Raw genomic sequence first — 16,270 nt, 5'->3', positions numbered from 1 at the left:
TATACAGATCATAGACCCTATCCCAGACCCAGATCCCCCCCCCTTGAGAAATGCCGCCTTGTTTAGGGAAGCCCTGTTTAGGGAAGCTTTTAATGTTTAATAGGTTATTGTATTTTAATGTTCTTTTGGAAGCCGCCCAAAGTGGCTGGGGGGACCCAGCCAAATGGGCGGGGTATAAATAATAAATTATTATTGTTGTTGTTTCGAAGGAGCCTGGGTTTAAGGGGTGGGGTGGGGATGGATCCCAGCCTTCGCTTTAAGCCCAACTTGACAGCTCGTCCTCCTCCTCCATCGGGAGCGAGCAGGGGCAAGCCGAGAGGAATGGGGAGCTGCGGGTGCAGAGAGCCCTGCCTGCTCTCTCGAGACACCGGCCCTTGCGGAGAGAAGAGGCAGAAGGGAGCTGCCCACGGCGGGCGGACTGGAGTCGGGCGGCCAGGGGGCTCCGGGCTGGGGCTGCCCAGAGCCTACAGACATTCCGGGCGGGGCGGTTTCTGTGACGAGAGGCGGCGAAGGTGGGAAAAGCGACCCCCGTCCGCCCACCCCACCCTCCATTAACCGATGGATTGTCCAACTCACCAGCTTCTCGGTGGGAGCGCTTCCTCCGCTCCCGCCATAGCTGTTGACGTGCCCCACCACCGAAGCCGTAAAGCGCGGCCGACATTGCCAAGGTTTTCTGTCGCAACCCCTCCTCCTTGCGACATGGCTGCCGTAAAGCGAAGCATTCGCGCATAGACTTACGATAAAAGAACTGGAGCACAGCCTTTAGGTTCCGAGTCCCCTTTGCAAGCTCTCTCCCTACCCCCTTTTCGTTCGTGTGTCCCTGGACACAAGTGTTTCTGTTTCCCCATAAGGGAAAAAAATATATTTATGGAGGTATCCATTATTTTATTTATTCAGTATATTTCATTCAAATGAATCCCAAAGCAGCTTACAAGCAATAAACAAGTGTGATAGAACATAATACAGAACACCACACATCCGGCATAAATAATGTAGTATAATTAACATCTTAAGCGAAACGATTGCAACCTATAAAACACTGCTAGCAAAGCAACAACTGGATATAACAATTAGAGCAAAAGTCATGTTACACGCTTATCCAATCAGTGCACCATCTATTAGTGATGTTGTGAGAAGGATGCAACCCCGAAATGTAGACTCTGGTGCTTTCCAAAGGGAACTGACTTTTGCATTGTAAACGGCTTGTCGCGATACTGTATTGCAAATGGTTCTCCAGCAATAGGGCTGGGGGGGGGGTGTGTGTGAGAAAAACCAACATGATTTTTCCAAAGGCTAAATCTGAATTAAACTTGGGGTGGCACTTGGACGTCGCGCGGCCGCTACGGGGAAAAACAACCCCTTGAATATGCGAGGAGCACTGATCCCACCAGAAACCCCTCTAGCAGGGGACCCTTTTGTGAGCCTTTTGCAAGTATTACCGCTCCCGGACCAGCACCCCGGGCACAAACGCCCGCATCCTGAAGCCGCTTATTCCCAAGCAAAGCACGCGGAGGCGGAGCGGCGACCCCGCGGCGCTGGAGTCAAGCTTCCTCCTCTTCCCGAGGGCGGCGCCGCGCTCGTTGCTCGGGACGCCTGAGGAGGCCCCGGCCCAGCCGGCGGCTTCCTCCGCTCCTCCCCCTTCTCAGCCCTTGGTAGCAGCGGCGTGGCCTCCGGAGGACCTGCAGCATGGGGGACACCCTAGACGAGCCCTGGTGGGAACCACGTGAAGGCAGCGGCAGCAGTCCAGGTACCGAGCAGCGGCGTTTGCTGGTGACTGAGGAAGTTCAAAAGCAAAAGCCTTGCTTTGCCTCAGACTTTCTGTTGGCCTTCTTAGAGTTTGGTTGGCCGCCTGTCGTGGATGTTTCAGTTCAGATTCCTTCATTGCAGGGGGTTGGGCTAGATGACCCTCTAGGTCTAGGGTCTCTTCCAACTCTGTAACTTTCCTTTCTCGCTCGCTCTCCTCTACACATTTTGTTTCCACTTGGGCAAAGCAACTCCAATCTTCTCTTTCCAGCCCCAACCTCTGATTTATTGCGCTCCCTTCACTGCTGGAGTTTTCCTCCTGGTGAGATGTGGGGCTAGTGCCGGATTTACACATTAACTAAACAAGCTATAGCTTAGGGCCCCACTCTCCGGGTGCCCCCCCCCCCAAATTAAAGGAAAAAACAACTGGATGAACATTTCCAAAATATAAGATAAAAACAAATAAAATAAAACCTACATACAGCAGCAGTGTTTAGTGTTGTGTAGGCTCCTATTTGTTATGTGCAAATGGCTTTAGATACCTATTAGGTCCATAAATTACCATATAGCATATATTCAACACAAAAAACAGCAACAATTTGTTGTTGACTAAGGACAGTTGGAAGGACACGGGTGGCGTTGTGGGTTAAACAACAGAGCCTAGGACTTGCCGATCAGAAGGTCGGCGGTTCGAATCCCTACGACGGGGTGAGCTCCCGTTGCTCGGTCCCTGCTCCTGCCAACCTAGCAGTTCGAAAGCACGCCAAAGTGCAAGTAGATAAATAGGTACCACTCCGGCAGGAAGGTAAACAGCGTTTCTGTGCGCTGCTCTGGTTCGCCAGAAGTGGCTTAGTCATGCTGGCCACATGACCCGGAAGCTGTACGTCAGCGCTCTCGGTCAATAAAGCAAGATGAGCGTTGCAACCCCAGACTCGGTCATGATTGGACCTAATGGTTAGGAGTCCCTTTACCTTAAGGACAGCGGGACATATAAAGGGCCCCATTACATTCAGTAGTTTAGGGCCTCATCAAACCTAAATCCTGCCCTGTTTATTGTGCTCTCTTCACTGCTGTTTTGCTAGAGCAGGCATCCCCAGACTCACTCTCCAGATGTTTTGGGACTACAACTCCCATCATCCCTAGTTAACCAGACCAGTGGTCAGGGATGATGGGAATTGTAGCCCCAAAACATCTGGAGGGCCGAGTTTGGGGATCCCTGTGCTAGAGTTTTCCTCCTGGTGAGATGTGGGGCGTTAGGATAATGGCCCCAAACCAATGAAATGCATTTTAAAAACAAATGAATAAACAGTGTTAAACTGCCTGCTAGGTTTCTGACTGGGATTTGTTCTTCAGCTGAGCTGAGGAGGGACTTGTCTCCCTTCAGCCCCTTTAGGAAAAGAGCTTGGGCGCACTGCATTTTTTGAAACCAATTTGGCTTCCAACTAGCCTGTGAAACAGGTGGCGCGAATGAAAAGCCAAAGTGACCTTTCAGGAGGAGTGAAACTGGAAGCAGATCCCCTTATAAAAAGGCCTTGAAGCTTTAAGGCTTTAAGGACTGCTGCTTATGAGGGGGATAAATATAAAAGGGGGTGGAGGGTACAGTTCTCAGGGACCTATGGCTGACCCCTTTCTTGGGTTTCATTCTGCAGACTTGGTTGATAGAATTGTGTAGGGATCCTTGTCTGTGAAAGAATGAGTATGTACAATGTGTACATGTGATTGGGCATATATGTAACGTTTGCATGGTGAACATGCACGCCCATACCTGCATCTAATCTCTGGCCTTTGCTTACATACATATATGCCTAATATATTGAAGAGGGTCTTCCTGACATAACAAAAGACCAGGGTTCTCACTTATGAAGACAGAGAAGGGATATATACATTACAAGAAGTAATCTCAGGATTTTGGGTTCGAGCCCCACGTTGGGCAAAAGATTCCTGCATGGCCGGGGTTTTGTAGTCCTTTTGTGATCCCTTCCAACTCTACAATTTGGTGAGTCTATGAACCATATATAAATATATATTGGTCTTACACTTCTTTGGCTGCTTTTCATTCTGTAAAACAGGGGTCGGCAACCTAAGGCCCATGGGCCACAAGCGGCCCACACGGGTCGTTTAACCGGCCCACGAGCTACCCCCGAACCAAGCCACCCGCTTGAGTCCCCATGCGCTGGTCTAAACTGGCGCAGTGTGGGGACTCGCTTCTGTGGCGCCGGAAATAGCTTATTGCGCATGCGCAGATGCCAACGCTGGAAATTGCGTCTATGCAAATGCTGGAAATCGCATGCATGCGCGATCCAGCCTACAGAGAGATCTCCACTGGAGTGAACCGGCCCAGGTGAGGTAAACCTTGCTGACCCCTGCTGCAAAATATCCGGAGTATTGTAGCTTGGTGATGGTGCTGAGCATTTTTTGCTACCATATGCCCGATCTCTTCCTTCCTCCAACCACAGTTCCCAGGTTTTTCTGAGGAGACAAACAACTGTGAAAACTATTAGAGCATGTTGTGTACTTATAGCCAGAGAGTGCTTTTTGGCAATATGAATGCTGCCCTCTAGCGTCCCTCACTTAAGGCCTTTCTGTATAACTAGTTTTTGGTGGACTACAATATAATGTTCTGTTACTGCTGTAGGAGGGTGAGCTTCCTGCGATGGTTCAAAGCGAGCCTTCTGCAAAAGAGTTAATCTGTGCTATATTTGTGCCTGAATTATGGTCAGTTTTATTCCAAACTCTGTCATGCTCCTGAGCTTGGTACCATGATGAGTGTAATGGAGTCTGGAGGCTTCTCCATCTTGGAACCTCCAAGGGAGTTCACAGTAGCATCTTGGGCCGAAGATTCTATGGGAAACTTACTTCCTGTTGGTCCTGCCAACTCTATTAGGGTGTCAGGATCCATAGCAACTCCATCTCCTATGGGTGGTTGCACCTAGGATACCTGTGGCCTGGGTTTTTTTATTACAGTACTCACTATTATGGAGTACTGTCACTTTTTTTTTACTGCTGCTTATGGCAGCCATTTTGTGCTGGCACCCATGGCACCATTATCAATATATGGTGTACCTCATTTTTTACCCCAAAATTCAAACTTCAGCACAATTACTAGTTATTACACAAATAACACCCCCCCCCCATTTCTTGTCATGTGCCATTTCCCCAAAGTTGTATTTCTCTTACAGGGCTGTGTAATAAATTGCATTTTTTGTGTGGTGGCGCGTACACTTAGGAACTCCCCGTCTATTGACATCAGGCAGGTGCTTTTGCTGAAATTTTCTGCTCCTGCGCAAAACATTTTTGTTTAGGCAGGTGTATTCAGACATTGGGACGTGGGTGGCGCTGTGGGTAAAACCTCAGTGCCTAGGACTTGCTGATCGCAAGGTCGGCGGTTCGAATCCCCGTGGCGGGGTGAGCTCCCGTCGTTCGGTCCCAGCTCCTGCCCACCTAGCAGTTCGAAAGCACCCCTAAGTGCAAGTAGATAAATAGGTACCGCTTTATAGCGGGAAGGTAAACGGCGTTTCCGTGTGCGGCGCTGGTGCTGGCTCGCCAGATGCCGCTTAGTCACGCTGGCCACGTGACCCGGAAGTGTCTCCGGACAGCGCTGGCTCCCGGCCTCTTGAGCGAGATGAGCGCGCAACCCTAGAGTCAGACACGACTGGCCCGTACGGGCAGGGGTACCTTTACCTTTACCTTTATTCAGACATTTGTAGAAGTTACATATGTTTTATTCTGCTTTTTGGTTTGTTCTTTATTTTAATTAGCTTTTGAAAGTTTTGAAATACCCGTTTTTAATGGTCTTATATTGATGATGTATTGTTTTTTTTGTAAACTGTTTTAAGGTTTTATTGCGATCAAGTGGTATATAATTTTTGTTAAATAAGCAACATGTGTTATTTTATAAGCTGTTTCCATCATATGCTTACTTGTTTGACGTCTATAGGCTTCTGTCCAACACAATAAAGGTAAAGGTAAAGGGACCCCTGACCATTAGGTCCAGTCGTGGACGACTCTGGGGTTGCGGCGCTCATCTCGCTTTATTGGCCAAGGGAGCCGGCATACAGCTTCCGGGTCATGTGGTCAGCATGACTAAGCCGCTTCTGGCAAACCAGAGCAGTGCACGGAAACACCGTTTACCTTCCCGCTGGAGCGGTACCTATTTATCTACTTGCACTTTGACGTGCTTTCGAACTGCTAGGTGGGCAGGAGCTGGGACTGAGCAACGGGAGCTCACCCCGATGCGGGGATTCAAACCACCAACCTTCTGACCGGCAAGTCCTAGGCTCTGTGGTTTAATCCAAAGTGTTAAATAGACATCCTTTCCCATCACATGTGGTATGAATAAAACTCGCAAAACTATTGTAGACAAACAACTAGGGTATGCATTAACTGATGTTCTGCAGGACCCCATGACATGGACTTGGTTAGGCTTCACTTGTATGTTGGGGCACGTAGTGTCAGCTCTCATGAGTTTAGACAAGATTCAGTGTCTATACACAAGTCTGACATGATCCCGTCTGGAGGTCAGATGTTTACAAGCTTTGCCCTGAAACAGAGTTCCCTAACCTTATTTGCCTGGGGGAAACATTTTGAAATCTAATAAATGGTCATAGGCACCACAAAATGCCTGTTTCACAAAACACCAAGCAGGCAACACCCTCCAAAACAAACAAATCTCCAATTTAAAAAACAAACTGGTAGGGCAGGAGACCTTGGTGGGCATCAAAGTGTGGTGTGTCTAAGGGCTTTGTGGTACCCACAAGCACCATGTTGGAGATCCTAGCTCTAGAAGGTGTTAAGGGGAGAAATAAACTCTGCAGGTCTCTGAGTGAAATAACAAAATGCAACAGGCACCTCTATCTTATGCAGGTATTCCAGTACTGTATCTATACTGCACTGTTCATAATTACATTGCAGTGTTTGGTGATTGTCACTCTCAGTTCTCACTCAGTGGCGGAGCTTCATGCTCTGGCACTGGGGGTGGAGAGCAGGCAGGGGCATGGCTGGTGCACGTCCTGGGGGTGTGATGCGCCGCCTGTGGGGGTGGGGCGCCCAGTGTGGGGGGGGGCCAGCTGCAATGGCACCCCACCGGAATCGCACTGCTGGGGGCGGTGTGCTCCCCCCACCCCCTCTTCCTCCACCAGTGTCCTCACTCAGGCATACATGCCTGGGAGAGGGTTGACTCTCCCCTCCTTCAGAAGCAGCCTCTGCCTCCTTCAACAGTCCCACCTCAATTCTTAGGGGACAAACCTCCTCATTTGTAGTCACTTAGGGCATGGGAGACCCTCATTTGACACCAGAAGCCAAAATAATATGGTAACTTATTGCATCCCCCCCCCCTTTAAATTTTTTCACATATGCTTTTCAGGGAATTGTTGTAAGAGTAACATCTCCCTCCTTTGGATAGCACCTTAGGAATGTTGCTCAGTGATGCATATTATTTCACATGGACATATGAAAAGATTTAGCTTTATAATGAGACATAGGAGAATGTTCATTGCCTTGCTTTACAAACCCAAACACACAAGAATGGTACTGGCTTTAAAATAATTAACTGTCAATTTAAAAAATACTTTCTCATTCAACCTGCTATGTTAAACACTTCGACACACAAAGTACATGGGAATAATTAAAATACACAGCACCTTAGCTTTTAAAATACATAGTCTCCTTGCAAATCATCCACTTCCTTCATATATTGTACGGTATGCAGCATTTCTGCCTCTCTAGTGCCATTGCTCCCCAACTCTTTTTCCTGTTGGGGAAGGGTACTGAATGTCAAACCCTCTAGCCTTCTCTTGTGTTTCTTCTGCTGCCATTTTGGTGTCTGGCAGGAGAAGTATGTTCTTGGTGCCAGACCACCAGGTTCTCTGTAGGTGGAAGGAGCAGGACAAGCATCCATTGCTATTTGGCCTGAGTTGTCTACTTCCCAGTTATCCATTTGCAGCATCTTCCTCTACCTTGGTCATATCTAAAGTTTTAGTATACTGTCTGTCCGATACGACTTTGCAAACAACCTTAAGAAACACCGTCACCATTTCACCAGAATAAAATGCTCTCAGGTGACCTTCTAACTATAGCTACCGTTAAAGCAAGTGAAATGATCTACGTAGTAACAGACCATATGTAGATGCACATAATTTCACTGCTGTGTGGAGTAACCTTGCAAGAGCTAACATCTGAACTAATTGGAAACCTCATTTCTCACTCTGTGCTAAGAGGCAACCTCTGTTAATGTGCTGCCTGGTACAGATCAGGAATATGGAGCACCCTTACACTGCTTTGTGGAGAACAGAAACTTCATAAGCATGTCCTGATGCTTTATAATTCCAGTGTCAACGTTTTCTGCCCATGTATGATGCTTTTATATTACCTTTTATTTGCATAGGTTTTGGGGACAAAATGGGCATGGTGTATCCTCGTTACTCAAAAGTTAGACATTATTCTATTACATATCAGGCCAGTCTATCTTTTCCCACCATTTTGAATCACAACGCTGGGAATGGTTTTGGTGATGTGTGATTTTCCAGCTTTACTGTCCTGGAGTGGGGTCTTGAGTTGCCCAGTAGGTGTCCTCACTGGTGCTACAGTTGCACTGGTATTCTTTGGTTTAGGGATCCGCGTAGGAATTGCTTGACGAAAGACATCAGCAATCTGGGATAGATTACAACAAAAGAGAGAGGAGTAATTGTTAAGGCTGGCAGTTTGCACAGTTCTTTAGTAAACTAAACATACAAATTGGCATGAAATATAACTTAAAATTGCTGGAATAATACAGTTTTGGGGTTGTTTTTAAAGAAGATACTAGATAGGAATGTAAGAGCTGTGAAGGACTTTGTCTCTAGATGGCAGCAAAGTTCAATAGTTTGTAGAAAATGACCATTTTCAAACTCTGAAGCATATTTTTTTAGTGTCACTGGGGATTGTGCTTGACCAAATTATGAACAGTGGGGTTTTAGATTTTGTTACAGAGCTAACTGAACCAAGTAGATAATCAAGACAAATGTTTTTACAAATTGCTCAAGATGTGTTGTGAAAGGGACCATCAGGGAAAGCAAAGGAAATATTTTTGGGTCCATATTACATCCATATTTTGGGTGAGAGCGACACGAAAAAATTTATTTCTGTTCTGTTTCTTTTTTTTAGCTATGTCCTGATTTACACTCTAATAGGATTAATCAGGAACAGCACTTCTGTGATCATTTGGTCACTTTGTGACTTGGTGTCTAGGCTGTTTTCACTTTTTATAAAATTAGAAGACACGGGAAGATTTGGCAGGCATCCTTGCTTTTGGCCTAGATATCTCTTAAACACCTTTTCATGTTGACAGGTTTATGCAGTTGTCTAAAATGTACCCTGAGTAGCTAGTCATTTTACAGATTGCTTTGTATTGTTTTTAAGTGTCTTTATGTTGTTATACACTGCCCTGATGTTTTTGAAGGAGGACGGTATATGAATACTTTAATAAATAAATATAAGAAAGGCATGCGTGTGGCTTGAGATGGCAGTGGCTTGTTGCGCCTCTTTCTGGAGCTGTGCAGATAGTAGGCTAGAAGAAAAAGCCACCTTTTAGCCTCTTGGATGCTACCTTGAGGCAGCTGCAATTCATGGTGGGCAAGAAGGAAATGACAAGACTGCAGTAAATATAAGTAGGGATAGAGAACCTGTGGACATCTAAATATTGTTGGCCTCTAGCCAGCATAGGTAATTGTCAGGGGTGATGACTAGAAGGTGATGACTAGAAGGTTACAGGTTCCATCCCTCCATTAAACCAAACCCATTAAACTTAGCTGCTAAAAACCACACCAAATAAATGTATAATCAGAGGTATTGACTGATCTTGGGGATTGCAAATCAACATAGCATAAACATCTTCACAGGTCAAAAGTTAACACTTTGGATAGTGTCCTGGAAGAAATATGGGTGCTTAGCTGATTTTGGGTACTGTGGCTCTTCTTCGATCAGCAGGTGGGCCACTATGTTGTTCATTAGCTGCAGCTTCCAAACAGCTATCAAGGGCACCTGTTGCTCCCAAAGTCTACTGAGATTTATTTTTAAGGCAACCAAGAGAGAAATGTTCAGAAAGACTGACTCTGCAAGGAAGGCTTTTATCCTGATAATCGGCTGGAAAGGATAAATAGTGTGACTGGCAATCTGAAAATGCAAACAACTATGGCACTTAGGGGACGCGGGTGGCGCTGTGTGTTAAACCACAGAGCATAGGACTTGCCGATCAGAAGGTCAGCAGTTCGAATCCCCGCAACGGGGTGAGCTCCCGTTGCTCGGTCCCTGCTCCTGCCAACCTAGCAGTTCAAAAGCATGCCAAAGTGCAAGTAGATAAATAGATACTGCTCCGGCGGGAAGGTAGACGGCGTTCCCATGTGCTGCTCTGGTTCACCAGACGCAGCTTAGTCATGTTGGTCACATGACCTGGAAACTGTACGCTGGCTCCCATGGCCAAATAAAGCGAGATCAGCGCCGCAACCCCAGAGGTGGCCACGATTGGACCTAATGGTCAGGGGTCCCTTTACCTTTACCTTATGGCACTTAGAGACTACAAACATGAGAGACCAGTGGAAGCTGAACGTTGCCTACTGGGGTACCGGTACTTTATTCCCCTATTTAATTTGTTTTACCTAATGTTTTATGTGGGCAGAAGGTCCGCTTGGACCAGCCTTGCATGTGTATATCTGATGTCTGATTGAGCACATACATCCCCTCTTTGAAAAATTAACTGGTGAATGGAATTTGTGTGTATATGATGTTGAACTGATAAGGTTTGGCCTACAGAGGGTGCAATTGCTTAATTTCTGTTCCATTTACAGTATATTCTGCTGAGTGTGATGTAGTCAAGTTCCCTTCATATACCTATGGGTAGAAGCTGGTTTCCCTTCATATTTATCCCCCACCTGGGCAGAAGACCTGATATGCTGCGAAGATAATTATTTCGTATATGAGAGAGCCTGGAATAAATGGGCTGGACTGTTTCTGTTATTTTTTAATGCTTCTGCCTGAATTGCTGAGTCCAGTTCTACTTAGGAAGTATTCCTGATTAGTTCCTAGGACTCATCATCTTTCCTGTAAGCTTTCCAAATGCTTCTAATTCCTCTTTGGCAATACATATAGCCAAAGAAACCCACGTGCAAATACCAGTTTAGCCTTGTAGTTCTTTGGCAACTGCCCCTGTGTGTCAGCTTAAATTTTTCATGTCTGCTGTACAAATTAATATAGTACCTTGTTTCACAGGGCTTACGTAGCTTGGTGAAATCAGGATTGTGAAGCATGTTTCGTACAATAAAAGTGATATATGTATATACACACACATACAAATATGCAAGCTTGTTTTCTCCTGCTACGGAGGGTAGGACCCAAACCAATGGATTCAAGTTACAAGAAAGGAGATTCCCATTAAAGATCAGGAGGAACTTTCTGAAGGTAAGAGCTGTTTGACAGTGGAACCAACTCCCTCTGCAGGTTGTGGTCTCTCCTTCATTGGATGTTTTTATGCAGAGGTTGGATGGCCACCTGTCATGGATTCTTTAGTTGAGATTCCTGAATTCCAGAGAGTTAAGTTAGATGACCCTCAGGGTCCCTTCCAACTCTACGCTTCTATGATTCTATGAGGTAGCAGAACTTCAGGTACTTAGGATCATCTTCTTGTTGTTGTTTATTAAATTTCTATATTGCTCTTCATCCAAGGATCACAGGGCAGTTTACAATATGAAAACACAAATGCATAACATAGTAACAACAAAAAAATACCTCTCCCCCAGTTTAAAAGGCCATTGATTGGCTAATTAAACAAAGGCCTGGGAGAAGAGGAAAGTTTTTTGCCTGGCACCTAAAGATATGTAACAAAAGTGCCAGGTCAACCTCCTTGGGGAGAGCATTCCACAAGCGGGAAGCCACCACAGAAAAGGCCTGTTCTTGTGTTGCCACCTTCTAGACCCCTTGACGAAAAGCAGTCCACAAACTTGAAATAAACAAATAAAAAATCATCCCTGACCTGGCTGGGGATGATGAGAGCAGGAGTCTAATAATATCTGAAGGGCACCAGATCCCTCACCCCTGCCTTCTAAGGACACTTCATCTGCGAAGTTGCACCTGATACAATTCTCAAATCTGGCGTTGTTTACCGCAAGGATGTTTATCTCCAGGTATATTTGATCCATAAGGCCGTATTATTTAGAGACAGAAACCTAACTGTCATCCCTGATATAAAAAGTTGGCAATCATTTGTAAATACCAAGGGTGGGCACAAGCTAAGCTTCTGGATTCAGCTGATTTCAATGGAATAATGCTGAACAAGTGATGATTGTTGCCATTGACATTAGTGGGAGGTAAAATGTGCTCAAGTTTTCTGCTTTTGTAGACAGATTACAGCCCCCTTTTAAAATGTTGAATGTATATGTGCCAGGTCTTTCTGTTTTGTGGCGTTAGAAAGAACCACTTAGGCAAGCAGCTTGTCAGTGACAACCACTGGGTTTAGTATCTGTTTCTTGGAGTTGGCCGGCAGATGAGCCCACTGACCAGACTGAGGCAAAGGAACTGGAAGTGCCAAAGAAAAGAAGGTCACTTTTATCCTGCTTCTGCCCTTCTCTTTTTCCTAGCACAATATTTTTAGGTCTTCACTGCTAAACTTATGTCAAACGCTGGGAACAAGCTATAAACGGCTTTTCCTCTAGTTCTCTTTGTGAGCTCACCAGCGGCATAATAATGTAAGAAGAACCTTTTTAAGATCTGGTCAGAGGCCAATCTCTTCTAGCATCCTGTTCCCGCAGTGGTCGGCCAGATGTCTATAATAGTCCTGCAAGCAGGACCTGAATTCAACAGCACTCTCTTCCCTTGTGACTCCAAACATGCCATCTCCAGTAGTGGAGGCAGAACATAGCTGGCCACTGTGGGAGATGGAGCGTCACCCTAGAAGTATATTTGGTCTGATCCACAAAAGCAGTACTTGCCTGGGTGGCGCACAATATGAGCTAAATAGTCTTAGATTTTTGCTGTTTTCAGTTACAACATTCAGTTAGGATAGCCTCAGGGCAATAATGGGCAAATGCCTGATTTTATACTTGCTCATGTTGCCCTTTATGATGCAACTGATCACCCAAGGATTTCTAAAGTTTGCATTATAGGTTGTTTAATTTAATGTGGGTTCAGGATAGAATTGCTTAATTTCACAGGATGTGGTTACCATTTGAAGCATTTAGAAAGAAACCCTATATTTAAGTGAAAAGCAGAGGAACCTTAGGGGCAGTTGGCATAATCTGTTGCCAACCCGTTATAGTAATATTATGATAGGTTTTTCTTTTCTAACATGGTGTTTGGCATAGAATTGGCATTTGGAATAGGTCTTTTATTCTGTTGAACTGTGAGCCTATACATATTTTTTTCCTCATGAGTAAGTCCTTTACAAATCACTATAAATTACATGCAAGTCAGCAGCATATGCAGGTTTCTAGCAATGATAAAGGAGAGTTGTGGCTTGGCATTATTAAATGAGCCAAGCAGAGCTTGAAGTAGATAGCCAACCTTTAGAACTTTGCAGAAACCTTACTGTCTTCTCTCTCCTTTTGATCTTTTTTTTTAATAAATCAAATCAAATTAGACTATCTTCAGCTGAGTTACTGATAATTAGGTAGTCCTGGTGTGATTGTTCTCAGCCATTCTTTCTGTACTGTCTAAGTAGCTGCTGTTGCGTGTGGCTTGGTCATTTCTTGTCTACACCTAACTCTTTTCTTGATTCTAGTTACAGGTAGGTAGCCGTGTTGGTCTGCCATAGTTGAAACAAAATAAAAAAATTCCGTCCAGTAGCACCTTAGACACCAACTAAGTTTGTTATTGGTATGAGCTTTCGTGTGCATGCACACTTCTTGGTATCTGAAGAAGTGTGCATGCACACAAAAGCTTTTTTCTTGATGTTCATGTAGTTCTGCTGTGTAGAAGCAATAGGATTGTTGTTGTTGTTCTATTGTTCCTATGAAAGGTAGCTATTTGTTCCACTGCAGCACATATCCTTATCTTGAGAGTGAGGTGCAACGCTTAAACCCAGAAATTTGCCTCACATGCCTAATAAATTTCTCCTGTTAAATTGGGGCTCTGATCTATAAGACCAGGATTACAAGTATGCAGTTCTTACATTATTTGTATGTTATGTGGGCCAAGCTGACCACCATACTAAAACAGATTTAATAATATGCTTCAAATACCTGTAGTTAGATACCTGGGTTAAAAACACAAACTTGTGTTTTGTATCTGAATCCTGTCTGCACTGGAATGCATGGGTGCAATGCCTCCCCTTTTGGCTGACATTTTAAATAAGGTGTGTTACAATGCTTGCTCCTCCCCAGTTTAAAAATAATGCCTCTTTGCTTGTCTGCATTTGTATATGCAGTTTGTTTGCATCTTCCTCTGTTAGATCATGTGTACATCCTGGATTCCGTCCTGGCAGATTAGCCAGTTGTGTGGAATGGGACTCATTTTTTTGAAAAGTGAAACCAGCTCTTTCTTTCTTTCAGTCGATTGATAGGATAGTTTTATGGACTGCATCCTAGGTTTACCTTGGGTTATTTACCTTCAAAAAACCAAACATCTATTTGGTAGTTTTGTTTTGTCAAATTGGCAAACTATTCATTTGCAAATCATGTTTCGTGTGTTCAATTCAATTTCTTTTTCTCGCATAGTTATAGTTGATACCTGAAAAGTTCATCCAAAGCAAGGCTTTATTGGATCCCTGGTTATTTTTGCCTGCTATTTCCTGATAGGATCCACTTATCTTTTAAATCTTGTCTCTGTTGAATGCACACTATTCCTGATATATTCTTGCAAACTAAATAAATAGTTCATCAACTGTGCTGCTGTTCTTCTAATAGTTAACTTTCTCAGCTTTTGAAAACACCTCTTCATAATAATCATAGAATTTCAGCAAAAGCCAAACCAAAAGAGATGCTTCTTTTTATGCTTGTAATCCAGAGAAAGTAATCAATGTGAATTTCCATGGATTTCAGCAGAATTTAAGGTGTGTCAAAATTTCTCTAAGATGGTGATCTATGTCTTAAAGACTTAAATGCAGCTGATAAAGCAATCTGAAACATAATTTACTTTCTTTTGTAATATCAAACCAGAATAACTAAGGCTGCACTCCTATGCACCTGGGGGAGCAAGCCTTGTTGAACCCAGTGGGGCTTACTTCTAAGTAGATAGATATATAGGATTGCACTGTAAGTGTAGAAGATACTGAGTTGTTTAAGAATATTGGTATTTAATGTGAATTTGTGTGTTAATACAACATCACAAGCTTACTTACCCCTCAAAATACCTCTTACTCCACCTGAGATACCCCCGCCCCCAATTCACACCTGTTTTAAATATAACTGTTCCAATGTGATTGCTGATGCACATACCTTTTGCTTGGAAAATATGAGCAATACCTATGAAGGCTGCAGGTCATGAACACAATTACCTTAATTTCAGTAGGCTCTCCTCGTACTTTAGAGTAAACATCTGTAAAAGCTCCCCCCCCCTTAACTGCGCCTTTAATTTATCACTTTATTTTACCACAGAAATTGTAATGTTTTGGTCTGTGTCATACATTAACCATAGTTAAAAAGTAAGTATGGTTTAATGAGACTGAACAGTTTAACCAAACCATGAACAGAAGCCACCATTGGTTATTGGCTGACTCCTTATGGTTTGCTTGGGGAGGTGGGGTAGGGGAACTAGGAGCACTGGTTAATATCTAACACCAAGCCAGCCTTTATAGTGTCTTTTCCCCAGTTGCATCAGAGATAGGATTGGAGGCGGAGTGAAGCATGCACTAATCAGCACCATGCACCAGCACACTGCTCATTCATAATAAACCATAGTTAATTGTTAACTATGGTTTAGTGTTACATGCATACTGAAATAACAACTTATAGATATTCCAATTTATGATTTGGATCTTGGATATGCCTTTGCCTTACAGCAGGCATGGGGAACCTCAGGCTCATGGGCCTAATTAGTCCCACCAGGCCTCCTCATATGGCCTAGGGGATCGTTCTGGCCAAGCCATGCCCACCTGTCCTACACCTGATGTTGTATATGGCATCAAGCATGGGACAGGTAACAAAACTGGCTCAGCCAAAAATAGGTTTGTGGGCACCCCTAGTCAGCTGATTGTCAGGTCTTGCAAAGTGCTGTGTCAAATGTCTGTGGGCAAAAAAAGTCACCTGAGATCATTGGGAGGTGATTGACAGATGGCCAGTTTCACCCACCTGTCAAACCTGGTATGTGAGGGCCAGAGGAGAGAACAGCCTGGCCCACTAGACAGTTCCAGTTCCCCTCCTGCCTTACAGGGTCACCTGTTTCTACATGAATCTGGCTTTTTTGAGGTCACCATTAGCTAGTGCCCCCACCTTCAGGGATTAGGTGAGTGGCAAATGGAAGTGGGGCTTTTTCAGTGATGGTCCCTGAATTTGGAATGCATTCTCCAGGGAGTTTAAATGGCCACCTTCTGTTTCACTAAGTTCCCATTTGAAAAAGTTGTGTTTCA

At 44.5% G+C, this 16,270-nt stretch overlaps 3 protein-coding genes and 1 long non-coding RNA gene across 7 annotated transcripts in view; 2 read left to right on the top strand and 2 right to left on the bottom strand.

Annotated features, from left to right (window-relative positions):
- Positions 1 to 737, bottom strand: part of TBC1D23 (TBC1 domain family member 23) — a 33,751-nt gene extending 33,014 nt beyond the window's left edge. For both annotated transcript variants that reach the window (XM_081859703.1, XM_081859704.1), the window contains exon 1: positions 577 to 737. In XM_081859703.1, coding sequence (XP_081715829.1) covers positions 577 to 722 — 146 coding nt within the window. In that variant the 5' untranslated portion in view covers positions 723 to 737. The remainder of the gene's footprint in view (positions 1 to 576) is intronic.
- An 874-nt stretch (positions 738 to 1,611) lies between these two features.
- Positions 1,612 to 16,270, top strand: part of CMSS1 (cms1 ribosomal small subunit homolog) — a 180,966-nt gene continuing 166,307 nt past the window's right edge. The window contains exon 1 of the mRNA XM_081859820.1: positions 1,612 to 1,747. Coding sequence (XP_081715946.1) covers positions 1,687 to 1,747 — 61 coding nt within the window. The 5' untranslated portion in view covers positions 1,612 to 1,686. The remainder of the gene's footprint in view (positions 1,748 to 16,270) is intronic.
- Positions 4,873 to 6,651, top strand: LOC309340805. The gene is made up of 3 exons (XR_014156109.1): positions 4,873 to 5,069; positions 5,451 to 5,686; positions 6,020 to 6,651. It is a non-coding gene; the product is annotated as an uncharacterized lncRNA (long non-coding RNA).
- The window catches only part of FILIP1L (filamin A interacting protein 1 like), a 185,635-nt gene continuing 176,555 nt past the window's right edge, over positions 7,191 to 16,270 (bottom strand). For all 3 annotated transcript variants that reach the window (XM_081859626.1, XM_081859627.1, XM_081859628.1), the window contains one exon: positions 7,191 to 8,391. In XM_081859626.1, the coding sequence (XP_081715752.1) occupies positions 8,203 to 8,391 (189 nt within the window). In that variant the 3' untranslated portion in view covers positions 7,191 to 8,202. The remainder of the gene's footprint in view (positions 8,392 to 16,270) is intronic.

The sequence above is a fragment of the Podarcis erhardii genome, assembly GCF_964252035.2.
Source record: "Podarcis erhardii genome assembly, chromosome: 4".
NCBI lineage: Eukaryota > Metazoa > Chordata > Lepidosauria > Squamata > Lacertidae > Podarcis > Podarcis erhardii.
The sequence above is the reverse complement of the archived record's forward strand: the minus strand, read 5'-3'. Positions and strand labels throughout refer to the sequence as shown.